The 26,355-nt window shown below is 40.7% G+C and overlaps 2 protein-coding genes across 9 annotated transcripts in view; both read left to right on the top strand.

The window, feature by feature from the left end:
- The window catches only part of LOC134211470 (uncharacterized), a 161,442-nt gene extending 154,816 nt beyond the window's left edge, over positions 1-6,626 (top strand). For 3 of the 8 annotated variants that reach the window (XM_062688345.1, XM_062688347.1, XM_062688346.1), the window contains 7 exons: positions 1,675-2,057; positions 2,118-2,209; positions 2,271-2,375; positions 2,527-2,712; positions 2,865-3,161; positions 3,376-4,680; positions 4,747-6,626. In XM_062688345.1, the coding sequence (XP_062544329.1) occupies positions 1,688-2,057; positions 2,118-2,209; positions 2,271-2,375; positions 2,527-2,712; positions 2,865-3,161; positions 3,376-4,680; positions 4,747-5,730 (3,339 nt within the window). In that variant the 5' untranslated portion in view covers positions 1,675-1,687 and the 3' untranslated portion in view covers positions 5,731-6,626. Of the gene's footprint in view, positions 1-1,320; positions 1,441-1,674; positions 2,058-2,117; positions 2,210-2,270; positions 2,376-2,526; positions 2,713-2,864; positions 3,162-3,375; positions 4,681-4,746 lie in introns of those variants that run through there. The other 5 variants (XM_062688348.1, XM_062688349.1, XM_062688350.1 and 2 more) reach the window with 5 other exon arrangements.
- An 8,142-nt stretch (positions 6,627-14,768) lies between these two features.
- Positions 14,769-26,355, top strand: LOC134215707 (probable hydroxyacid-oxoacid transhydrogenase, mitochondrial). Its single transcript, XM_062694835.1, has 5 exons — positions 14,769-14,924; positions 14,989-15,064; positions 15,125-15,333; positions 15,391-16,216; positions 25,938-26,355. Exons 1-5 carry the CDS (start codon positions 14,872-14,874, stop codon positions 26,160-26,162), a joined length of 1,389 nt encoding a protein of 462 aa, XP_062550819.1. The 5' UTR covers positions 14,769-14,871; the 3' UTR covers positions 26,163-26,355.

The raw sequence follows: 26,355 nt of genomic DNA, 5'->3' as shown, positions 1-26,355 counted from the left end.
GTCACACACCACGTAAGAGCGGAGTAGAAGTCTGCCAGCAAGCGCTGGACAGGAATCCGGCAGAACATCGTAGCATAGGCAAACCTTGAATCTGCTGGCGACGAAACCTTAATAGAGAAATAAACGAAGTCGATAGGAATCAGACTTGGGCTGAAGTCAAGGATGGAGGTCTTTTACGTTGGCCCTATGTACTCCTAAAGGTACTCAGAACACACGTACATGGGTGCTGAGAAGAAAACCAACCCCGGTGTCCTAAAGCCAATGTAATTTTAATTAACTATTTTTATAAAGAAATAGAGATTTATTTAGATTATTTTAGAACTTGTTTGGAAGAATGTTTTATTTTTCATAAAACTCCCAATAATCAAGGTTGTTGCTTGAAGTAAGGTTAACGAAAATCTGCAACCAGACACCTGAGAAGACATCTCAGATCGTGTGGGGGTTGGAAAGCGCCCAGACAGCAACCGCCGTGCTTGAACCGAAATTACCTCCTTACGACTATACAAAAATCCCCGTAGTCCATCCGCTAACAAGTAGTAGGGCATGCTTCACCGATTCTACTTCACACTTCACATGTATTCCGTATAGTCCGGGAAGTCTGCAATTCCGAACCTTTGCAAGAACTTCATAAAATAGTCATGTTCAGACAACTCGTCTGTGATTTCAAAAGTACATCTGACCATTGCCACCATTTATTCAACTAGGTTGAGTTTCATACTTGACATAAAAAAAGTTTATAATTCTGGCAGTACTAAACATTTTGTTGTTATTGTTTTAACAATTAAGAGTCCATCAGTAAAACAGCACTTTTTAAAATGAAAAAAAAAAACAAAATATTCTACAGAGATAAGTTCCAGTATTTTTTTAAATTATAAGTTTATGCTATATTCAATACTGGATAAATATGTTACAAATATTCATATTCTTTGCGTTATCTAAACATTCCTTGCTATCCATTAAAATTTTAAATTTTCCATGGAATAATTGCATTTGGACTTTTTTTTGTTTCCTTGTTATTTTTTTTATTACCACCCCCCCCCCCCTTGTACCTTCCGAGAGCTGTCGGACATAAAATAAATTTAATATTTGTATCAGCCTAAGTAACCGTAATAAACAGTTAATAGTTTGCTATTAGGTTTGTATTTATCACATTTAGATCGTCAAAACAAAACGTAGCCAACAAACAGATAACCATTTCGAAAATACAAGTAACAACCCCTTTCTTAGTAAAACTATGCATGCCATTGCAAACCGATACAGATAACACTGTAATGTAATCACGCATCCTAGTACGAGTGGTTGGTTTCAGCAAATATTAGTCCTCCATTGTGGCTGAGACAGTGGCTTCGCAAATATATGCTTTAAAAAAAGTTAACTGTGACAACGATTCAAAATCAAGTTCGACTGAGTTTTTCATTCACTTCCGGAAGACGTTGGTTGGTAAGTTAACGCTGATTAAGAAACATAGACATTTGCCAATTGATATTCCACATGCGTCACTAACAGTCAATAAAACAGAATAATTCGGTACTCTTTGCCTATATTCATTTTGCTACTTAATTTATGAGGTCATAATTTGTGCCGTTTTAGGCATTTGGCGCCGCATCGTCATAAATCACATCGCACAATGCCAATTGTTTAATGATTTTTTTTTTGTTTCTCTATTTCTCCTAGAACTGCCAAAGCGATGAGCTACCAGTGCATACTGGTGCTCACGCTGTCGCTTCTGGCGACGAGCGTGAGTTTAGCGAATCCCGCCGCCACCGAGAAGGCCATTGCCAGCAGCAGTGCCTTACCGAAGGCACAAGATCCGCTTTTCAACAAAATGCTGGCCGAAAAGCCAAGCATCCCGATGGCGCAGGATACCCGTTTCAACAAAATGTTCCCGGAGGTCCACTCTGAGGAAAACGATATCGAAGACGAGGCTAAGGATACGCTCCTGCCGAAGAAACCTGCGGCTGACCTAAACCCAAAGTACGCCCAGCATGCGGCAGTACTGAAGAAACTGGATAAGATGGAGCAACAGAAGCAGCCGAAAGCGGAGTCCACCACCATGGGTAAGTTGAAAAAAAAAATGATCTGATAGTAAACTCTTATTAAACCTCAAATTATTTCAGGAATAGTGCCTATCGAGGATAAGGACAGCATGGACGAATCTGATAGCTACGAGGATGAAGACTATCTTCCCGATGAAGACACCCAAAATGTGGTAAGTTTCCCATCGAATTTATTGCGTTAATACGTACGCTTGACAACTCTGGTATTCAAAGGACGAAGAAAGTATGCTACCACAGATCGAAGATCTTTCAGATCTACCTCCTGCTCGCCCTTATGAGATTCAAACCGAGGTAGATGATGTTGAAACCATTGAAGTAGTAAGTTCGTTGCTAATTGGTCGATGTTGATTCTCTTGTGTAACGTCCTCTCATTCTTCATTGATTCCCCATCATTATTGCCTGATAACGCTTGTCGTTTATAAGTTTCGATCGGTTTTCAAATCTTACAATACATTGTACCGCCTTATAGACAAAGGTCGTCACGCCCAAAAAATATACTGCGAGCTCTACCTCTACAAGCAAAACCCCTGTCAAAACCAGCTCTGCTGCTCCCGATGATGAATACTACAATGATGATGATGAGGATAGCAGTGATGAGCTAGAGAATGAAAAAATCGATCCTCTAGCAATCAATAAATTGCTCGCCCAGAATGCTGTAAGTCGGTTATTGTATCTCATCCGCCATTCTACTTGCACACAGTCACAAACCGGATGTTGGGCCAACCAACTACACTGCAATGATATTCATCATCCCATCGATATTGTGTACTATTTTTTCGCAAACAATTTGATTTTTTCCTTGAACAGAAGTCCACCGAAGCTGCTCCAGCTGCATCTTCCACATCCGCCAACTTAACTAACAATAAGCCTAATGCGTCCTCCGCCAAATCATCCACGGTCAAACCCACGACCGGGGACAATGAAATCCTGGATGAAATCGACGAGGATGAGGAAGACTACATGTACAAGGATGAGTATGACGACGAAGATGTCGCCGACGATAAGATCGACATCGACGCTGTCAACAAGCTTCTCACCCAAAAGAAACAGAAGCAAAAGGAAAGCACCGTTGCCAATGGCAAGAAAACTGACAGCAAGAGTGCTGTAAGTTATGTGTTTATCGTCTTTACCTCAAGGAACACTAATTTGGTTCATGGATCCACGCAAACTAATTCTCTTTTTTGGTGACTAATGATCGCTTATCCTCCTATCGCATTCACAATCTCATTGACACATTTGACACATTTATAAATTCTTCACTCACAGCTACTTAACCTATGTCTTGAAATGATTACTCAATAATGTATCCCATTTTTAGAACCAGAACTACGCAGATTACTATGATGAGGACGATGAAGATGACGACGATGACTACAACCTGGAAGAACAGGCCCACGTATGCCCTCGGGATTGTATCTGTGAGCGTAATATGCACGCCTATCTGGTCGCGACTTGCAGCCGCCTAGACATAGATACCCAGAAGTTCTCGCCATCGATCACCGATCTCCAGGTACTGGACGTCGGACCAAAATATCCGATCGTGTTGAGCGCAGAGTTCTTCAAGCAAATCGGACTGTCCCACGTCGTTTCGATCAAGATCAGCAATTGCACGATTGAATACATCAGCCCAACCGCGTTCGCAGGTCTGGACGATCTGTACTCGGTCAATTTGACCAGTTCAGGTATCGACATGCTTCATCCGGACACCTTTGCCAATAATACCAAACTACGTCTGCTGACCCTTTCCGGAAACGACCTGAGTGCAATGCAAAGCGTCAACTATAACACGCCCTACACGGAGTACATGCTTAAAGCTCCTTCCATCGAAGAGCTCGATATTTCTAAATGCAACCTCCAGGACCTCTTACCAACGGCTTTCAATGAGCTCAAAAATATCATCTACATCAATTTAGCCGAAAACAAGCTGCGTTCTCTGCCGGAAGGCATTTTCGACAAGGTCGAAACCATCGAGGAACTCGACCTGTCCATGAACAGCATCGCTGAATTGCCCAAAACTATCTTCAACAAAACATCGCTGGCCATCCTGCACCTGAAGTACAACCAGATCAGCAGCAACTTGGACTTTATCACGGCTGATCTGCAGAAGTTGGACCTAAGCTACTGCCAAATCCGCAGCATTAATGGTCAAATGTTCAAGGGCATGGACGGACTCACCAACCTCATTCTGAAGGGCAATCGCATCAAGAAGATCCACCAGATTGCCTTCACCTCGCTGAAGAGCCTGCGTCAAATCGACCTGTCGCAAAACAACCTGGAGCAAATTTCGTCGCTCACTTTCATCGGAAACAAAGACCTGGATATCATCAAGTTGAACGACAACCCACGTTTGAAGCAACTGCCAGCCGAGGGCTTCCAGAGCTCGTACGGAACGTTCAATGCGTACTTCCTGGATGTGTCCAACTGTGACATCTCCGAGCTGGCCGACAACACATTCAAGACGATGCCGCAGCTGACTCGCTTGAACCTGGCCTGGAACAACCTGCAGACTGTGGGATCGGCTGTTTTGAGCCCGCTCGACAAACTGATGGAACTGGATCTGAGCAACAACTTGATCACCGAACTGAGTGACGAGACATTCCTGCAGAACAGGAACCTGAATAAAGTAAGTACCTGCTTCTTGAGATCTTAACTCCGAATTTCTAACTGAAAATCATTCCTTTTCTTACAGCTCAACCTTTCCGGAAACCAAATATCACGCATATCGGCCAAACTGTTCCTACCTCTTCAATATTTGAATCACCTGGACGTTAGTGATTGCGATCTACGCACAGTCTGGGAGACTTCCGCCCCGAGCGCCAAGAATGTCAAGGTTCTCCCCAACTTGAAACTCCTGAATGCTTCGTACAACGAAATCTCCACCGTGTACGTGTCCGACCTCGAGTCAATGACCAGTCTCCGTGTTCTGGACATCAGGAACAACTCACTCAAGTGCAACCCGTACCTCAAGACCCTCATGAAGTGGCTCGGAACCAAGAAGGTATCGCTGGGAGATTCCAGCAAGGAACAGCGAACCCATGCCGAACTGAACGCCTACATCACCGATAACTCGGCGCCACTGCTTGAGATGAGCCAATTCGTTCAGGAGATCTGTGGATCTGGTAAGAACGGCAAGGACTCACCGGTGGTCATCAAGGACTCTGAACTGGATGAAGACGATGACGAAGATATCGAAGAAGATGAATCCGAAGACGATGACGATTACTCGGATGAACAGAACAACACTAGCAATAGTGACGTTGTTGATAGCCGAGACAACGCTAATGAGCTGTACGATGAAGATGACCTGGAGGACGACTCGGAGGAGGATCGAATTATCGAAGTTGCAAATGGTGTACAAACCATCGGACAAACCATTCTTACTGGAAGTGGAAGGGATGACCCATTGGATGAGGAAGTTGTCATTCTCGACAGGAATGCCATGCTTGAAATTAGCGCCCTCTGGCTGCCGATCTTCCTCATCGCTTTGGGCATTGTGGTGCTCTGTATGGCAATCAGCAAGACGTTCGCTTTCATGATGCGAAAGCGAGGAGAACGCTACCGCCAAGCGCTACTGGCTTCCAAGAATTCCATCGTTTACCAGAAACTGACGGAAGACATCGTGGCGCCCAAGACACCCAAGGTGCATCGGTACGCCCCAATCCAACAAGTCTAATTTTGAGACTTCATCCCCTTTCGCAGAAATGCTTAACATCAAACGAAAACTCCCCTGGGTGGGAGAGCGCCTTCTTCCAAAAGCTGCTAGAAAAGATTTCCAGTCCTTCCAAACTGAAACAGTCAACTACTTACAATTTTTTTGTATCAGATTATGCTAGTAGTAAGGTATTAAAGTACTTATAGCAAGAGGAAAAGTGAGTTAATGTACGCAGCAGTAATTGTATTTATTAAGTTTTTTCTTTTACATTTCACTTAACATCAAACAGAATTACATTTAACAGATATAATATCAGAAAGACAGACACTTTTTCATTACTGATTGGATGGACACGCATAAAGTGTATATGTTTTTGTTGAACATTCCGTTGTATACTGATTTGCAGACTATACCTCTTTGGGTCACATACTTCCTTTTGTTTCTTCCTTCTTCGCTAATCCTATCGTCCTGAGCAATTAATATCTATAGATAAAAGGCATTGCATAACAACGACTGGATAATTCCGGATAAACAACACTAAAAACATCATTGGTGGCCAGAGCAGAAAATAAAGCTAATGATAATAGTGATAATTAAATAGGCAACAACACATACTTCCACCATGTGCCATCAGAAACTACTACTCAACGTAAACACCACAGCAATGAAATTTGGATGTTAAACATAAATCGTACAGTCCCTGACTGAATAACACGGAACAAAAATTGATTAGTTAAAATGGCCAAATGTTACGAGCCGTCTTGGCGAGGACCCTGCATTGCAAAGTTTGTCTGGAAACAAAAATTTCTGTGTATTATTTTTTTTTCTCTTTAAATTATTGTGGAACAATTTTACAAACCGGTAACAATGTGTCGTTTGTTTTGATAAAATAAAACGGTTTTATCAAACTCATCAAACGTGTATGATTTAGACCCGGAAAGAAAATTCGAAAGAAAGCATATACATTTTTGGGGAAATGACCAATGAAATAGGAATAATCCGGTTTTGAACAATGAATGTTTATCCAAAAACCATTTTTTTTTTCAAGCTTTCTTAAAACATTCATAGACAGCAATTTCAACAACAACATTTTTACGAAAAAAAATCAATAAAACTGAATATTTAAACAGATTTATAGATTTGCTTTCGGTAATTTTCATAGTTTCTATAGACATAAATACTCATTCCCTGGTAAAGGTTTCAACTGCATATTCATTGCTGCCATTCACTGCCGTCCCAAGCATAGTTGTCCTATGTCATTTTTAGTTGATGGCCTTCTTGATTCCCTGGTGGCCAACAAAAGAATATGTACATCAATGGATTTAAGAAATAGAAAAGATTGCTGGCAAGCCTAACCATAATGTCTGATAGAGAAATAACTTCTGGTTTGAGCTAATCACCGTGGAATTCATTAATTGGAATTAATTGGCTTTTTTCGGTGACGATGAAATTAAAAAAGCATTTTTCACGTTACGCATTTTGGACTAGGTACTATTATTTCGCCATCATCAGACGTAATTCGCTAATGCGACCATTTGCCTTCCTCAGTCAAACTAAACTTTTAGTTTAGTTTAGAACTAATGTTATATGATACAGAAGTAGCTTAGAAATGTTTTATTTCCAACTAATCTGCTGGGATATCCATTGATGCAAGAATTTTATCGCTCAAGACTTGGTTGATCGGATACACCGTCTGATTTAGCACACATTCAGATGACGGATTTAAGGCTTCGTGCAGATTCTGTATTACGTGAAAAGGATATATATTAAATGCTGGATTTAAGAACGTTTATATGTTGATCTACATGGAACATTATTCTCGATAACAAAATGGTGCCGAGGAAAAAAAATTACGTATGAATTTTCTATATTTCTCTATTTTATGCTTGAGCTTTATTAAAAAGGTTGCTCAAACGTTGGCTTACACTACGCAAACAAGGTGATGCTACTATGCGAATCAAAATAAACACTAGCGCTAAGTGCAAAGTTTTACACAACGGCATGATCAAAGATGAACGTCTGTTCTCTGTGCTAGCACCACTCTGCAGATGAATTCTAAGCTAAACAGTTTCTCGACATATTGGTTTCAAATCCCAGAACCACTTAGTAGAGGATGGCAACTTTTTAAATTTCACTGATCCCGAGATATCGAACCAAACTGATCTATTCTACACACTAGCGACGCCTTGTGGATGATTCCTAAGCTAAATAGATTCTCAACATATTGATTTTCAATCCCCGAATAAGTTTGTAGAAGATGGCAATATTCAAAATCCCACAGATCTAGAGATATCTAACTAAACTGGTTTGCCCATAAAGCATACCCCAGCGAGTGGTCTCCATCCCCAAACAGCTGTGTAGAAGACTTCGTTAATTTCACAAATCCGGGGATATATAACCAAACTGGTGTTCTCACATTCACTAGCATCACTCTGTGGATGAATTCTAAAATAAACAGTTTCTTAACATGTTGATTTCCAATCCTCGAACAACTTAGTAGAAGACGACAACTTTCTAAATCCCACAGATCCCGAAATATCGAACCAAACTTATCTATTCCACACATTAGTGACGCCTTGCGGATGATTTCCCCCGATCAACTTTGTAGAAGACGGCAGCTTCCTAAATACCATAAATCCTGAAATATCGAGCCAAATTGGTAGTTTAATAAACACTACCGACGACAAGAAGAAGAATTCCAAATCAATTATTTTCTTGACTCATGGGCCGCAAGGGATCATAGATGGATTGAGCATTCGTTTCACTTTGCCAGGATTTTAGCAAATGTTATAGGAAACGTCGCGTCGCGCCGTTTATTGAGAAAATGACTGTTTTCTCCGGTGTTCCGCTGATTCCGGATGCTCCGGTTGCCAATAAGGAGGAGCATAAGATTTATAAGATTCAAACTTCGCAGCCTCCCGCGGAATTGTAGTCCGAAGCACCTTCTTTCCCCGCAAAAATATCCACAAGGCCACATGGAGTTCACCTAACCAAGAAACGGAAAACCAAATCGACCATGTTCTAATCGACGGTAAATTCTTCTCCGACATCACGAACGTCCGCACTTACCGCAGTGCGAATATTGAATCCGACCACTACCTCGTTGCAGTATGCCTGCGCTCAAAACTCTCGGCGGTGTACAACACGCGTCGAAGTCGGACTACAAGACGCTAGGCTAGCCCAAGAATACGCGCAGCAGCTGGAAGTGGCACTCCCAACGGAAGAGCAGCTAGGCGCAGCGTCTCTTGAAGATGGCTGGAGATATATTCGATCCGCCATTGGTAGCACCGCAACCGCTGCACTTGGCACGGTGCCCCCGGATCAGAGAAACGACTGGTATGACGGTGGATGTGAGCAGTTAGTGGAAGAGAAGAATGCAGCATGGGCGAAATTACTGCAACACCGCACGAGGGCGAACGTGGCACGATATAAACAGGCGCGGAACAGACAAAACTCGATTTTCCGGAAGAAAAAGCGCCAGCAGGAAGATCGAAACCGTGAAGAGACGGAGCAACTGTACCGCGCTAATAACACACGAAAGTTTTATGAAAAGTTAAACCGTTCACGTAAGGGCCACGTGCCACAGCCTGATATGTGTAAGGACATAAACGGGAACCTTCTTACGAACGAGCGTGAGGTGGCGGCAGCACTACGAAGAACACCTGAATGGCGATGTGGCAGATGAAGATGGCGGTATGGTGATGGACCTGGGAGAACGCGCGCAGGACATAATCTTACCGGCTCCGAATATCCAGGAAATCCAGGAGGAGATTGGCCGGCTGAAGAACAACAAAGCCCCTGGGGTTGACCAACTACCAGGAGAGCTATTTAAACACGGTGGAGAGGCACTGGCACTGTAGCAACTACCGCGCAATCATATTGCTGAACGCCGCCTACAAGGTACTCTCCAAAATTTTATGCCGTCGACTAGCACCAACTGCAAGGGAGTTCGTGGGGCAGTACCAGGCGGGTTTTAGGGGCGAACGCTCCACCACGGACCAGGTGTTCGCCATTCGCCAAGTACTGCAGAAATGCCGCGAATACAACGTGCCCACACATCATCTATTCATCGACTTCAAAGCCGCATATGATACAATCGATCGGGACCAGCTATGGCAGCTAATGCACGAACACGGTTTTCCGGATAAACTGACACGGTTGATCAAAGCGACGATGGATCGGGTGATGTGCGTAGTTCGAGTTTCAGGTGCATTCTCGAGTCCCTCCGAAACCCGCAGAGGGTTACGGCAAGGTGATGGTCTTTCGTGTCTGCTATTCAACATCACTTTGGAAGGGGTAATACGAAGAGCAGGGATTAACACGAGTGGTACAATTTTCAATAAGTCCGTCCAGCTATTTGGTTTCGCCGAAGACATAGATATTATTGCACGTAACTTTGAGAAGATGGAGGAAGCCTACATCAGACTGAAGAGGGATGCTAAGCGGATCGGACTAGTCATCAACACGTCGAAGACGAAGTACATGATAGGAAGAAGTTCAAGAGCAGACAATGTGAGCCACCCACCGCGAGTTTGCATCGGTGGTGACGAAATCGAGGTGGTAGAAGAATTTGTGTACTTGGGCTCACTGGTGACTGCCGAAAATGACACCAGCAGAGAAATTCGGAGACGCATAGTGGCTGGAAATCGTACGTACCTTGGACTTCGGATCGAATAGAGTTCGCCGCCGTACCAAACCGACAATCTACAAAACGCTCATTAGACCGATAGTCCTCTACGGACACGAGACCTGGACGATGCTCGTGGAGGACCAACGCGCACTTGGAGTTTTCGAAAGGAAAGTGCTGCGTACCATCTATGGTGGGGTGCAGATGGCGGACGGTACGTGGAGGAGGCGAATGAACCACGAGTAGCATCAGCTGTTGGGAGAACCATCCATCGTTCACACCGCGAAAATCGGACGACTGCGGTGGGCCGGGCACATAGCCAGAATGTCGGACAGTAACCCGGTGAAAATGGTTCTCGACAACGATCCGTCGGGCACAAGAAGGCAAGGTGCGCAGCGGGCAAGGTGGATTGATCAGGTGGAAGATGACTTGCGGACCCTCCGTAGACTGCGTGGTTGGCGACGTGTAGCCATGGACCGAGCCGAATGGAGAAGACTCTTATATACCGCACAGACCACTTCGGCCTTAGTCTGAATAAATAATAATAATGATGTTCAGAGTGAATAGTGATCAGCGAGAACTGGGAAGTGAGAAATGAGATGTTCGAAATGAGTACAAAGTAGTGAGAAGTGAGTACTGAGAAACGGATGTGAGTATTAAGTAGTGTGATCTGTGCAGTATCATGTGAGTAGTGGGAAGTGAGGAGTGAGAAGTGCGATGTGTTAGTTGCAAAGTGAGGATAGTGTGATATGAGTAGTTAGTTAAACAGAAGCACGGGGTGAGCAATGAGAGATGATAGTTGGGTAGTGAGAAATGAGATGTTGAGTAGTGAGAATTGAGTGGAAGGACATAAGACATAAAGAAGAAGGAAGAATGATAAAAAAGAAGGAAACAGAAAAAAATCGTTTCTCACTTCTCGTTCCAAGGCTCTCAGTTTTCACTTCCTACTACTCCCTTCTCACACCTCATTTCCCATTATTTACTTCTTACTTATATTTTCTCACCTTCTTCTCCCCACTATTCACTTCTCATTTCGCACTTTTCACTATTTATTTCTCACTTCGTACATCTCACTTTTCAGTACTACTTCGCCCTACAAATGTCGCACTTTTCACTTCTCACTTCCTACTATTCATTTACCACTACTCACTTCTTATCTCGAATTTCTCACTGCTCACTTTTAACTTCTCACTGCTCACTATAAACTCTCACTTCTCACTTCACACATCGCACTTCTCACTTCACACTTCTCATTTTTCCCTTTTCACTTCTCACTTATACATTCTTATATCTCGCTTCTGAATTTTCATTTCTCACTTACCACTTTTCACTTGTAACTTCTAACTTTTTCCTTTTCACTTCGCACTTTTCTCTCCTCACTTCGAGTTTCTCACTTCTAACTTCTCACTTTTCATTTTTTAATCGCCACTAATCGCTTCTTACTTCGCACTTCTCACTTTTCACATCTCACTTCTCATTTCTCACTTCTAACTTCTTGTTTCTTACTTCCCACTTATCATTCTCACTTCTTCGCTTATCACTTTTCACTTCTGGCTGCTTATTATATCGTGCATGTAACTGTTTCAGACAACATCGAGTTAGCGAGGTTAAAATACATTTGAAAATTACTTCGACTTAGAGAATATCGAGTAAGAGAGATATCGACTTACGGAGGGAACGCAGTATGCTAGATTCAAGGGACTTTGAATTTCACCGAGTAAGGAAAAATATCGAGTTAGGGAGAGTTCACTGTAAATCGTATTTTGGCCATAACTTTTGATCCCATAGTCCAATCTGGCCAATCTGGCCAATCAAACAAATCGGATTAAGATAAGTGCCTAAAAGATAAGTTAGTTTTATTTTATTACACACAGGCAGACATCATCTCAATTCGTCGAGCTGAGTCGATCGGTATACAACACTATGGGTCTCCGGACCTTCTATCAAAAAATCGTCTTGGAAGTGAATATATAGCCTTTTCGTTACACCTTGGTGTACGAGAAAGGCAAAAAACCTTGCAAATGTATATAATGAAAGCTTTGAAAAAACCGCGCATGAATTTCATGAATTAACCACGGGTAAGGATCTTCTGGAGGACCTCCGGTGGCCACTCTGGTCTATCACAATGGATCACCAAAATCATTTGTTACTCAGCGTTCGAAAATGAAAAGCTTAAAAAACGCACTCTTTTTTTGATAAGTTTCATGAATTGTCCACTTTGCGGACGTTCTGGATCTTCTGACCCATTTTGATGGCCACTCTCGTCCATCAAAATGGGTCACCACAATTATTTGTTACTCAGCGTTCGATAATGAAAGGCTTTGGAAGAAATCACGCTTTTCTATTATGCATTTCGTTAATTGATCACTTCAACGGACGTTCCGGATCTTCCGGAAGGACACCGGACGATAAAATAACCAGAAATTGTGTTGATCTATGGAAATAGATAATGGATACATTCTTTTGGGATTCTTTCTACGCAAATTGTAGGGCATTTCCAAAATTACCCTTTTGAAATGCAAGAAATCATGCCAAAAATTGGCCTAAGAATCTATGTTCCTTCAAAACCTGGGGAAAATTATTTCTTCGGCAAAGTTACTCAAAATTAATTCTAGGAACTTTTTTCAAATAGGCCTAACTGTATTTGACCTTGAAATTTGAATCGACTCATACTCTGTATTCATCAAGTTTCGTTCAACTGACGTTACTACCGGATAGTCCGCAATCTATTCTTTCTGTTGAGTACATTAGTTGACCAAAATAGTTTGAATTAAGAGAACAATCGCCGTTCCAAAAATCAAGGTCAGAATCAATTACACCCATTTGAAAAAAGTTCCTAGAATTGTTCTATAACTTTGTGGAACATTGCACCAGTCCATACCGAAAAATTAAACAGTTGATATTGTGAACTTTTGAAATATAGGTACATATCATCCTAATCTCACAACATGAAAAAACGTCGAAAAATATGATTTTTTTTGTCAAAGACATTATATATCTACAACTAATAGTTTGGACACAAATATTTTTGTCTTGCTAGATTCGACACTGGGACCATTGTACAATGTGTCACTTTTTTTTAATGCACTAGGAACGTTAAATGTCGAAGCCATTTTTTTACTGTTTCACGAGTTCTTTCAAATTTGAAAAAAACGCGCTAATGTATAGAGAACTCTACAAACCAAGTTTTTTTTATCAAGGTTCAATAGAAATGCTATGAAGATCGGGATATAAAAAAAAAATCAGTCATGATTCGCACAATACACAAATCACACCCAAGACATGTTCGATAGGTTGGAAGATCACAACCTAGGAAAAAAAGCCATCAGTTCCTTGCGCTTTGAACACATGGTTCGAACTGTTGAAAAGGAGTAGCATGCGGTCAAGCTTAGAATTGCATGCAGGCCTGACTAAGCAAAAGTCGACTTACGCTCTCAAAGCATCTTATTATTGACTAGATTTTACTTGATCAAACGAGCCCAAACACGAACGCATTCTGTAACTGTGTGGAGCAAACAGAAAGGACTTTTTTCTTCGATAAACTCAACGTTACTGCCAAGAGGTCGCAACACGTCGGTGCTCGAGGAGCATACCTATTTCGCACATCCAAGCTGCCCGGCAACCAGACGAGTCGCACTTCCACTCGCATGATGTGACTGTACCGGGGTGACGCCCAACGAGATCGCTACAATCATCCAACTTATTGGATGTAGGCGCATGGTCGACGGTGCGAAGAAAGATGAAATACACTGTCATATGGACAACAACTAAGAGATAAGCAAAGTTGCCCACTAAAAACGTGCGTGTACCACAATGACGAGCCCATCGTGAATGAATTTCAATAAGATTTATTTATCTCAAATCTGCAAAATCTTATAAGAAGATGAGAGTTAACTAGACAGACTGTGCTTAAAAAAGGAAATAAATGCTGATTTCGCATGAACAAATTAAATGTTGAATATTTTGCATTCGAGACAAGCGGCTTAGCCCGATTGTGTTACCAACCAATACAGCTTCATGCATGGAAAGTTCTTAATTGAAACTGTGAAAATGCATTTAGATTACTAAGTTATGCGTTGGTTTTCTGCTAATTACCATAAGCAATAAGCTTGTGAAAACCCGCATAAAGTTCTATTTTTAATAAGCTTATCTTACTACGTTTTAAATACAGGATACAGACACCTCCATTATGTAAAGTGAACTAAGATTACTATGCCAAATGGAAACATAAAACGCAAACAAAAAGTAGCTTAGCAGGTTCGTGTCTTTGCTGGCATAAAAGCTTTTCAGTTGAAGCTATTGAGAAAACTTTCTAGCATTTTGAATTCACCACATCTTTTTGATTTGCCCAGGAATCAAATAAAAATTATTTCTGAATGCGCAGCGCACGCCTACATTCGAAAATCGAATAAGATTCAAACACAAACCCGACGATGGGGCTGTCTTGGAAGCTTTGAAAACAGCTGAGCTGAATTTGACTAGCGAGAGACTTGATTCAGTGTTGTTCCAAAACTTGTTCGTGATAGCATTAAAAAATGATGCGTAAAGCAAGGGTTTCTTCCTTGATGAAGGTGGTCTCCAGTGGATCGTAAGATTATGGAAACTTATCCATTCGAATTAGGTAATTTTAATTGATTTCCCTTTTCCCTCAGATGTAGTTGCCCGGCTCATTCCAGATCCTCAACCGCTGCCCTCAATGCATCCTCAGAGAATGAATACGCTTTCGAAGTTCGACTAAAATAACCCTTAGGCTCATGAATATTTGATTAAAATTAAATTCAATTTTAGATGTCATCCTCCACGATTCGCTATGGACCTGGAGTTAGCAAAGAATTGGGACATGATTTGCAAAACCTGAATGCAAAGAACGTTTGCGTTGTTACGGATAAAAATGTAGCAAAACTCAGTTCGGTGAAAGTGGCTTTTGATTCTTTGGCACGGTGTGGCATACAATTCAAAGTTTACGACGAAACCCGCGTTGAACCCACCGATGGAAGGTTAATCACAAATTATGCGCATTCACAATTCAGAAACTAATTTTCTGCAACTTTCAGCTTGATCCATGCTGCAGAGTACGCGCGTCAACACGATTTCGATGCGTTCGTTGCCATCGGAGGAGGATCCGTAATCGACACCTGCAAGGTGGCTAATCTGTTCAGTGCCGATCGTGAGGCAGAATTTTTAGATTACGTAAACGCTCCGATAGGCAAAGCAAAGGAGGTTAATGTACCGCTCAAACCATTAATTGCAGTTCCGACTACCGCGGGAACTGGTTCCGAAACAACGGGAGTCGCTATTTTCGATTTCAAATCGCTACACGCAAAAACAGGTATATCCAGCAAATATTTGAGACCACGATTGGGACTGGTTGATCCACTGCACACGTTGAGCCAACCGGAGAAGGTTGCCGCCTACAGTGGTTTCGATGTATTTTGCCATGCCCTGGAAAGCTTTACCGCGATTCCGTACACAGAACGGGGATTGGCTCCTAAAAATCCGAGTCTCCGTCCACCGTACCAGGGAAGCAATCCAATTTCAGACGTCTGGGCGCGGTTTGCTCTGAAGATAATCCGGGAGCACTTCACATCGGCTGTGTTCAATCAGGATGATCTGAAGGCACGATCCAACATGCATCTGGCTTCAGCAATGGCAGGTGTAGGATTTGGTAATGCTGGAGTGCACCTTTGCCATGGATTGTCGTATCCCATTTCAGGACATGTGAGAAAATTTGTACCCGATGGATATGATGACGATCATCCGATCATACCACACGGACTGTCGGTCGTGATGACTGCACCAGCGGTGTTCAAATTTACCGCCGCTAGCTGTCCAGATCGGCATTTGGAAGCAGCTGAAATACTTGGTGCAGATGTGACGAAGGTGAGATTTTTGTAATGTTATCTGTGATACGCATCGCATGCAATTAATTCCAACAACGCATACTTCAAATACTGCCGGTGACATAAGGTTCATTAACTTACGGTGACATAATATTTAAACCTAACCATACCAGATTTTTTCTTCTCAAACAGCATCGCAATGCTATTTACGACAGATAAGAAACGACTTTTGAAACCATACACACTTTCCATTCGCACACTTATCATATCAATATGCTGAATCACTTTGTTGTGATCGGCGAGTTGGACTTTGATCAGGCATCATTCCAAAGCACATAGCGTCGATCATTAGTTCTTGTTCCCATGACATTTGATAAAGCCAAACAATATTCGCATATGAATTTGGACGAAACGAGATTTTTATGTATTCTGAAATACATAGTATAGCAAATAAAAAAACAAAAAGAAAAAGTTTGAAAATATATTGAAAATTTCTCGTTAGTTTAAAAAACTACTTGCACTTAAAAACACAATTTTGAAGCATTGCATTGCATTCAGAATTTCCGAAAATTTAGTTATTTAGTTTCTCATTCAAACCACTTATTTATAGGATTCGCTAAAATCCATAGTGTTATATACCAATTGAATCAGCTCGACGAACTGAGGTGATGTCTGTCTGTGTTGGTATGTGTGTATGTATGCGGTGTTGGAATGCGGTCTCATTGTTTGCTATTGTCTCGGAAAAAAAATCTAAATAAAAAAAATCCAGGACTGGTGGCAATGCTTGACAAGTTAAAATAATGCAAAAACATGCAGTATGATAGAAAAATCCCAACCTAATTCACTGAGTAGTAATACTGCCTTTCTCGTATTTAACCAAAACACCAACCTTATATGGCTTAATATGGTTCTATGTACCATTTTCATACACACACGCACATACACACATACATACGCACGGACAGACAGACATTTGCTCAGCTCGTCAAGCTAAGTCGATTGGTATTTAACACTATGGGTCTTCGAGGCTTCTATAAAAAGTTCGTTTTCGTAGTGAAATGATAGCCTTTCGGTACAACTTTGTTGTACGAGAAAGACAAAAATGCGAGAGGTTTTTTGACCTTTCTAATGTGATTTTTACAATACATGTTATGATACATGAGAAAGGCACCATCGCCACTAGGGGGATTAATATGAGTATTTGAAGAGTAAAAAAGATCTACCTTGCACAACGAGCAAGGTGGATCGATCAGTGGAAAACGATTTGTGAAGATAAAAGTAGACGGATTTTATGTTCTGTGGAGGCCACTCTGGCCTTAGTTTGAATAAATTAAATGAAATAATTTCCGTTCTCAGAATACAGTAATATTCCGATTTTTTAACCCACGGGGGGGAGTGGGTAAAAAAGTCGGAATTTTTCGGGGGGGGGGGTCTGGAGAATTTCGGGATGATAAAATAGGTAACAGACAAAATCGGAAAAAAATATTTTCAATTTTTCAATTTGCTTCCAATTAACTGCATATTATTCGGCAACTCGGCCGTACGAAAATCATTTTCTTGTGAAATGTGCTGTGCATTAGAGTGGGGCGTCATGGTCATTTTTTCAAATCAATGGTTTTTCGAAACCATTCCGGGTCCCAAACAACTGTGCAGAATTTTGGCCCGATTGGTTGCTTCCTCGCTTTCCGCATCGCATTTAAAGTTTGTATGGAAATTAGTATGGGTAAAACGTATATTATCGCATTTTTACTTAAAGAAGCCTCAGTTCATCGTAAACCAAGTGGCAGAATGCGTTAAACTCATTGGCGTAACTATAGGGGAGCTAGGGGGAGCTAAAGCCCCACCTAGAACTAAATTAGCCTCCTAGAATTTTTGCCACCTTGCATGAATATTGTACTTATCCAGCTCTCTGATCATTTATAGGCGTAACTGCCAGGAATGAGTTTTCTTCATTCACATCTCCCTCTATACGAAACAATGAATCTATTTTAACAAATTTTCGAACTACGAACAATATTGTTATATCTTAAGACAGGAATGTTAAACACAAAAAATAGTACGCTCTCTTGATTATCCAGCGCCAGATATCATTTCTTCAGGAAATAGGAGTAGGAACATGGTCTGTATGGTCTAAATATCGACACAGCATAAAATGTTGGACAAACAATTTAAGTTGAATAAGCTAGTTTTTTAGCTGAATAAGCCAAATTATGGCAAAATAAGCTTTTTATCAGCCTCCAATGCTTGTTTGGTAAGCTCATATGTCTTTCTAATCGCATAAAGTTTTTCTGGAATCTGACGACAGAAAATTCATCACTCACACTCAACCTCCTGTGAAATGATGGTTTTGAGACGAACCGACAATGCGCCCTTCAAATCACAGGCAAAATAAGAATAGTGAAAGAAAATTTCTTTTGTCTACTCTGACATCAACGTCAGATGATTTGCCATCCATGGGGAAAAAACTTCTACAGCGTCGCCAAGCGATTATGATTTGCACTTTGAAATATGTTCCTCTCGGCTCAACCTCCTCTAGTGTAAATGAGAAAAACGGATTTGTTTTTAATAATGTTTCTTTTCAATTACAAACAGAAATAAAATCTGAATTTTGAATATCACTTGACTGCTACTGACGCCAACGTTTCTACAGCGTTGCTCTCCGACGAGCGTTTGTGATTCTGATACTGACGGAAACTTCCTTCAATACCGACGCCATTGTTTGCTATCAACCCTTTCTTTTCATAAAATGCTGGTCCTGAGAAGAGTCGATTTTCAATCCACAATGCGTCTTTTGAATCACTCACAGCAATCAAACGTTAATCTGAACCGTGTGTTAAAAATTCACTGCTGCTGCTGTCCGACGGCCGCTCGATGATTTCCCGCTAAGACGCTAAGAATAAAAGTTCAGCACCGCCACTGATATCCCGAGACCGTAATCGACGCCTAAGAAGAACAGATTTTCTTTCCACAAAGCGCTTTTCTAATCACTGATAAAAGCGAACCGATAGTCTGAGCATTGCGTGGATATTTCTCTTGAGTACTACTACTTTTGGCGACGGCCAGCGCATATTCTAATCCATTGTTTTTAATTGTTGGGGAGAATCTTGAAGAGTTCGTCGATCGATTGATACCAAATTCTCGAAAATCGGTACTTTTCGTCGGTACTTTGAATATGCAAAATTACCACTCTATCTTCGAAAAGACGTAATCCTACGTCAAAAATTAGCCCCTCCTAAAATTTTTCGTTAGTTACGCCAATGGTTAAGCTATAACGCTAAGGATGCCGAAAAACTTTGATCAAGAAGGTACGTTGCTGGAACTTTCACGAAAAAAGTTCTAACGCTTCGAGGATTGATTGTTCAAATGATGCATTTCAACTTGTTCTAGACAGATGTGCGGTCTAGAACACAAAATGAGAATCATCACTTCTCTGTAGGGGCTGCCTATCCGATTCTATTTTTTTCGCACTTGTCTACAAGTTTGATAAATTTGTTAAATTTGCTATGCGTTTGGTATTGTAATAACAGAGTATGTTATGCCTGAAGTATTTTACATATTATTTTTTTGGTATTATTCCTATTCCTTTTACCTCTTTTGCACACCTAGTTCATAACTGATGACTTACTATTAATAACAGAATTAGGTATTATTGAGTTATTTTCTTCTGCTCGGGGAAGGACCAGAAGGCCTCAAACCCATCTGGCCGAAAATGTTATTTGGCTGAGACAAAACTGGTATTACCCGTTCATGCAAATAGCCCTTCCTGCCAAACTACCATTTCGACCAAATGGAATTTTCGACCACGACCTATTTGGCCAAACGGTCAGCCGTGAAACAACCTGTTAGGGCATACGGCATACGGCCAAATTACCAGTTCGGTCGTACCGCATAATCATTTTCGATCTAACAACCGTTTCGGCCAAGTGGAGTTCGGCTAGATTGGTTTCGACTTAACGTGTTATTCAGCCAAGTGGCATTCGGTCAAATGGCGTTCCGCTGAATGACTTTCGTCTAAACTACCCTTCGTCTTTTTACCCGGACTTCCCGTAGAAATAAAAAAAATGCTTCAAAATTCCGAAGCAAAAAATTTTTTTTGTAATTCCATTGGAAAAAATCTTTGTGGGAATTGCGAGCAATTTTCCATAGAAATTAAAAAAAATCTGTTGTATTCCCATGGAAATTCCGAAGAGTTTCCTGTGAACCTTGTAACGTTCCGTTCCGTTCCGCTAAGCAAACGGCTTAAGCGCCACCTTCCAAATAGAAAGGACCGTTAACTCGTGTCCGAATTACCCGACATGAAACACCCTCTCAGGGCAGGTTATTATAATTTAATTAGAACCGATGTCGCACTCAGTTACCCAAACGTCTCTGACAATTAAACCGAACTAAATTCAAATACAAAAAAACTAATGAAATAAAGAAAAATAATGCTCGAAAAATTAACCAATGGGGAAATGCTTAGTTACTAAATAGAACCCAAACCAATCTTAAAATTAATAATATATTTCGTGACGAAAGAAAAATAATGGAGTAGCCTAACTAAAATAGAAGTAAGTTTTATTTTAATTCAATTTTAATTCGAAATTAAATCTAGAAACAGCTCAAATTTATCGAGTTCAAATCGATTGCCTTAAAAAAATTGATTGACAAAAAATACAAATTAAGGAAGACCTAAATTCCCTAGGTGACGTCACGTTTTGATTTATTACGTTCTGATACACTTTTCGGATCCACAGTTATCATCAAATTTTTTGGACCGGTCTAACCTTCTTGGCGGCGACAATCCCTCGACGGATGCGCGGAGCGATCCGAATGGCCAATCGTGCCTTGCGTTGCTGACTTGCTGGCGGGCTATTTGAGCGTCGCTGCCCTGACGATCTCCTGTGGGCTGGCGTCACCACGTGACTCGCGCGTCGGCGTCGTACAAGGGTATTTGCGTCCCTTGGCAGTGGAGTGATGAGCTTTTAATGGCTTTGCTCACGCCTCACGACTTATTGGCTAGCGATCCGTCACGTTCGTGCACGCCTAGTTAAAAGTAGCGACGCAGCCTCACGCCTCTCAGCCTCGGGGTCACTCTCAGGTGAACCTGCCGTTGAAGCGATCTTCTGATCAGCCCCAGATTACGCGCCCACGTTGGATGGGCTGATTTGGCCTGAATTTGTCTGTATTGTAGTTTATTCACAAATTAGGCACTTTTTCAATAACTTCAATTTAACTCAACAAATTTGAAACTTCGAGTTTAGTTTGATAATTTACACAGCTTAGAAAAGCTTTAGATTTTTTTTTAATATCACTCTGATCGTAATGATCTATTCACGACCAAGCACTCCACTTTTGTCAGAACACAATCGCGACCGAGATTGGGTTGAACCTATTTTTCACGACGCAATTTCCACCTAAAATGTACGATGTCATACAAACCCGTTTTTTGGTTGGCTAATTTAATGAGAATCTCAAATCCACGACGCAATTATTATTAGACAAGTAAGAGTAGCTCGGGTTAATTATCTACGACGCAATAAATTTGAATTTATGAAATATTTCATTAGTATTTTCATCTTACGTAGATGGCGCATCGTAGGTTTCTGTCTTCGCTAGACTTTCAAATATTGACAGCCTTTTAAGATTTTCATAGCGAATTGCACTATATACTACTACATGAACACTAATCGGGCAGAACAACATAAATAGGGTTCTAAATAACGTTACAACCTCCCATAGATTTCTCTGAAGGAAATTCTAAACAATTTTCCGTTCAAATCCAAAAGAATTTCTTGTTGAAATCCTCTTTTTGAACAATTTTCCGCGGAGATTCAATTCCTGTGAATTCTCGTAAATTTTTACTTCGGAATTCTAAAAAAACTGGTGAAAAATTACAAGAATTCCTTTCTCGCTTCTGTGATGCAATGAATGATGATGCATATGAATTTTGCTTGGAAATTCCAAAGAGTATCTCAACCATTTTCCATAAAAATTGCAACAATTTCCCCCGTTAAGGTTCATAAAAAATATCTTAGAAAAAACAATTTTCATGCGGAAATTCCAAACAATGAATTCTAAATTGTTTCCAAAGAAATTTTAAAGAATTTCTCGAGAAAGCTTCTAAGAAATTCCAGAGTATTTTTAGTTGAAAACTCGAAAAACTTAGATGAAATTCCTGGGTATTAGATTTTTCAGGCGATAATAAAAGAAAACAAGGTAACAACAGGTAGGTACTGTCTTAAAAATATCTTGTTGGTACTGTCTGAAAACAAAACTTTCGGCAACAAACGCAAAAAAAATTGCCACGCCACTGACCAAAGGTATGTCAAACGTCGCCGCCGACGATTTTGGGATTGGCGCATGCCTCTAATGGTGGTCACAATCGTTCATGGGTTGTGACCACCGTTAGAGCTTATATTCAACTGGAATAAAGATTAAATTTCTAAGCTTTTATTCTACTACAGCGGTTTTCAACCTGACCGCTGACCCCAGCGGGTACCTCGGATAAGGGTCTGTTCAAATATTACGTAACGCGAAAAACGTTGTTTTTGAGAAACCCCCACCCCCTCGTAACAATCTGTAACAATTTTCAGAAGCACCCCCACCCATATGCGTAACGCGTAACCAATAGTTAAAAAAAAAGATTTTTGGTTGGATTTAAAACACGTTACAATGAATTATTATGCATTGTATATTTTATGATATTTTAAAGAAAATAAACATTTTTTTACATTTTTTTTTTTTTTTCGCTATGCAGTTAATTTGTTACGCGTAACAATATTCCGAAGGACACCCACCCCCCATATTTTGCGTAACAAATCGTAACAAAAATTTAACAACCCCCCACCCCCTATTGCGTTACGTAATATTTGGACAGACCCTAAGAATGTGTAATGGCGGATGTGTACAGCTCCAAAAAAATCATTGATACAGTTTTGATTGTTGCATATTTTTTATTCTATTTGTATTGTACATAATATGCATGGTGATCGGTAAATCAAAGACGTTTGAATTCTGCCCATCCCAACCAGCACTTTGTATAAAGGTAAATTTTGAACATCTTATTGTAATCTATCTGATCGAGACAAAATGTTGAATAAGACGTTTAAAATATGCTTCTGAACAAAAATCTAGAACCTAAAATTTCGAAAGGCTCAAATTGAAAGACGTGAAGACCCTTCATTCGAAGGCTCATTACCTTCATAGTAAGAGGCTTGGAAGCCTACTTTCATGCTACTCAAAAGTTACAAGAGGCTCCGAAGTCGCCTATCAAAAAGCTTTGAAGCTTCCTTTCAAGAGCCTCCAAATCTATCTTTCAAGATGTTCTTAAACTGTCTTTCAAGAGGCTCGCAAACTTCATTTCAAGAGGCTCGGAAACCTCTTTTCAAGAGGTTCGGAAACCTTTTTGCCTTTCTCGTACAACGTAGTTGTACCGAAAGGCTATCATTTCACTCCGAAAACGAACTTTTTATAGAAGCATCGGAAACCCATACCATATAAGCCCAATATAAGGTTGATGTCTTGACTAAATGCGAGAAAGGCAGCATCACTACTCGGTGATTTAAAATGGGTTTTTTCAAGAGGCTTGAAAACCTCTTTTCAAAAGGCTCGAAAACCTCTTTTCAAAAGGCTCGAAAACCTTTTTTCAAAAGGCTCGTGAATCTCCTTCTAAATGTCTCGAAAACCTACTTCCATGCAGCTCGAAAATCCCAAAAGGATCCGAAGTCTTCTTTCAAAAGGCTCCGAAGCCTCCCTTCAAGACGCTAGGAAGCTTTCTTACAACAGGCTCAGAAGCCTCCATTCAAGAGGCTCGGAAGCCTCCAGTTAAGAGGCTTGGAAACCTCAATGCACTCATTTAAAGACTTTTTTTCATGATTATCGATCGTAAAGCAAAGTTTGAATATAAAATGAATCATCGACGACTCTGGCCGCTTCCACCTCCACGACCTTTTGATTAGCCCACGGGAACCTATAGAAGGAGACATTTCAGTTTTAGACCTAAAGCTAAAACCAGTCATTCGACTGTGGACTAGTAAGAGTATTGTTAAGCTTATACACCACGGCAGCCTATAGAGGACTGGACAGTTGGACACGTTATTAGAATTCCGGTAGTACTGCGCTTAACGAAGGGAATATTCGATATGTCAAACCAGAAAGCGGCCAAAGGTTTCATGTTAGGCCGTGTACATAATGTCATTTTGCAGTTGAACTTGAGGGCAAGCAAAAATGATAGTTGAACTTGAGGGCAAACAAAAATGACAGTTGAACTTGACGGCGTAGACTCATCGAGGGGGAGTTGTAGCTCATCAAATATCAAGTAAGTAATAGTTTAAAAGGAAAGATGGCTAGTTAAACTCTCGTTGCTACTAGGAAGGGGAGCAAAATGGCTCAAAAAACGACGTTAGCATAAACGGAGAAGGAGGCGCAAATTCGTCAACTTTGGAGGGGGGCTGAATGCACGAAGACCCTGCCTTCCAAAGTAGTACCGAAAACTAGTTCCGAGAGGACCAAGACGGAACAGTCCATGATTTCATAGTTGACGTACGACTCATCTCAACTTCGTATAGATTTAAATGCATAACAGAACGATAAACATAATACGCAACTAAATGAGAGTTGAAACATATAGCGTATTATTGTGATAATGGATGTATTACAAAGATAAACTCGTTTTAAGTCAAATTAACTAAAATTTCAAATGGTTGGTACTTCACCTGTAAGATCATGGAATGTCAAGCTCAAGGTATTTCTTTAGTGAGTATTTCTTGGCAGAAATTGTCCGTCAGGAAGAGTGCCACACTTGAACGCACAAACGTGTGATTGTGCGAGCCGTTCAATCTAACTGGCGTACCAAGCGGAAACATGATCTGACGCGCACTACACACTAATTAAGTTACATTTTGAATCATAAAGCAAAACAAAAATCGTTCGGATCTCGCAAACTGATTGCGTGTTGAATAGAAACACGATCAAACACATCATAAAAAGTATTCGCGTTAAATACAAAGGTATTTTTGTTTGCCACATATGTTCAAATCGATCGAGACCAGCCATGGCAACTAATACACGAACACAGATTTCAGGATAAACTCTTACGGTTGGTCAAGACGACAATGGATCGGATGATGTGCGTAAGTTGAGCTTCAGGGGCATTCTCGAGTCCCTTGAAACGCGCAAAGAGCAACGGCGAGGTTTACTTCACCAGCTATGTTGACCCGCCGAGTTAATTTTATACTTAAAAAATCACTTTATGTTCGGCTTGTTTTTACAGTTCATCAATATTTGACTGCTCATAAATTGAATAAATAAATTAATTAATTAAGGTATCATAATCAGCATACATTTTATGCACTTATAATCTTTGATCTTAAGTTGCCACAATAATTGCAGAATAAGTGCAAGATATCAATCACAAGGCTGGGGTCTTGTTAACTCGCAAATTCGGAGACGGTGAGTTTGATACTTGGTCAACGCTGGGATTTTTCCGGGTTCTTGGCGCTGAAGATACAATTCCATACAAAACCGAATGTCATTTCAAAATAATGTCAAATTACGACATTCAATTAACAAAAACACTGTCGAGAGGTAGACAGACAGTTATTATCATACTACAACATTATTTTAATATCCTGATTTATATAAACGTGTCATTATTCTCTAATGGTTCAAACTTTTATATACTACTTGTTATTCAAGACCCACTTCAACTAGAAAACTGATTAACTCATATTAGAACATTTTTTCAAAAATAATTACTAATAATCAATTTTTTATTCCAGGCAAAGCGTGAAGACGCCGGTGCAATCCTTTCGGACGTGGTACGCAAATACATGTACGATCTGAAGATTGAGAATGGACTCGACTCACTCGGCTTTACCCGAGACGACATCCCAAGCTTAGTAAAAGGAACATTGCCACAGGAACGCATCACAAAGCTGGCGCCACGTACGCAGACGGAAGAAGATTTGGCCGGGTTGTTCGAAAATTCGATGACTGTGTACTGAAGGTACGAATCGATTTCACGCATCCAGAGAATGAATGACCAATGACCATGCGTCTCCTTTGGATATGAGTGCATTTAACAGACACAATTCACAAATTACCGCAGTGATTGATGCAGATCACAACAAATCAAGCACTAATTACTTGTGTCAAAACAGCTAATATAACTGAATATGTAAACATAACCAAAACTGA

Source organism: Armigeres subalbatus, chromosome 2, assembly GCF_024139115.2.
Source record: "Armigeres subalbatus isolate Guangzhou_Male chromosome 2, GZ_Asu_2, whole genome shotgun sequence".
Lineage (NCBI taxonomy): Eukaryota > Metazoa > Arthropoda > Insecta > Diptera > Culicidae > Armigeres > Armigeres subalbatus.
This window is presented reverse-complemented; position numbering and strand designations above follow the sequence as displayed.

What these genes read in the sequence shown, in the direction of transcription:
- LOC134215707 (XM_062694835.1), top strand. Translation starts at nt 14,872, where the DNA reads ATGATGCGTAAAGCAAGGGTTTCTTCCTTGATGAAGGTGGTCTCCAGT. An exon ending in AAGGTGGTCTCCAGTGGATC is followed by an intron (nt 14,925 to 14,988) that starts GTAAGATTATGG and finishes CTTTTCCCTCAG; the next exon opens with ATGTAGTTGCCCGGCTCATT. An exon ending in GTTGAACCCACCGATGGAAG is followed by an intron (nt 15,334 to 15,390) that starts GTTAATCACAAA and finishes TGCAACTTTCAG; the next exon opens with CTTGATCCATGCTGCAGAGT.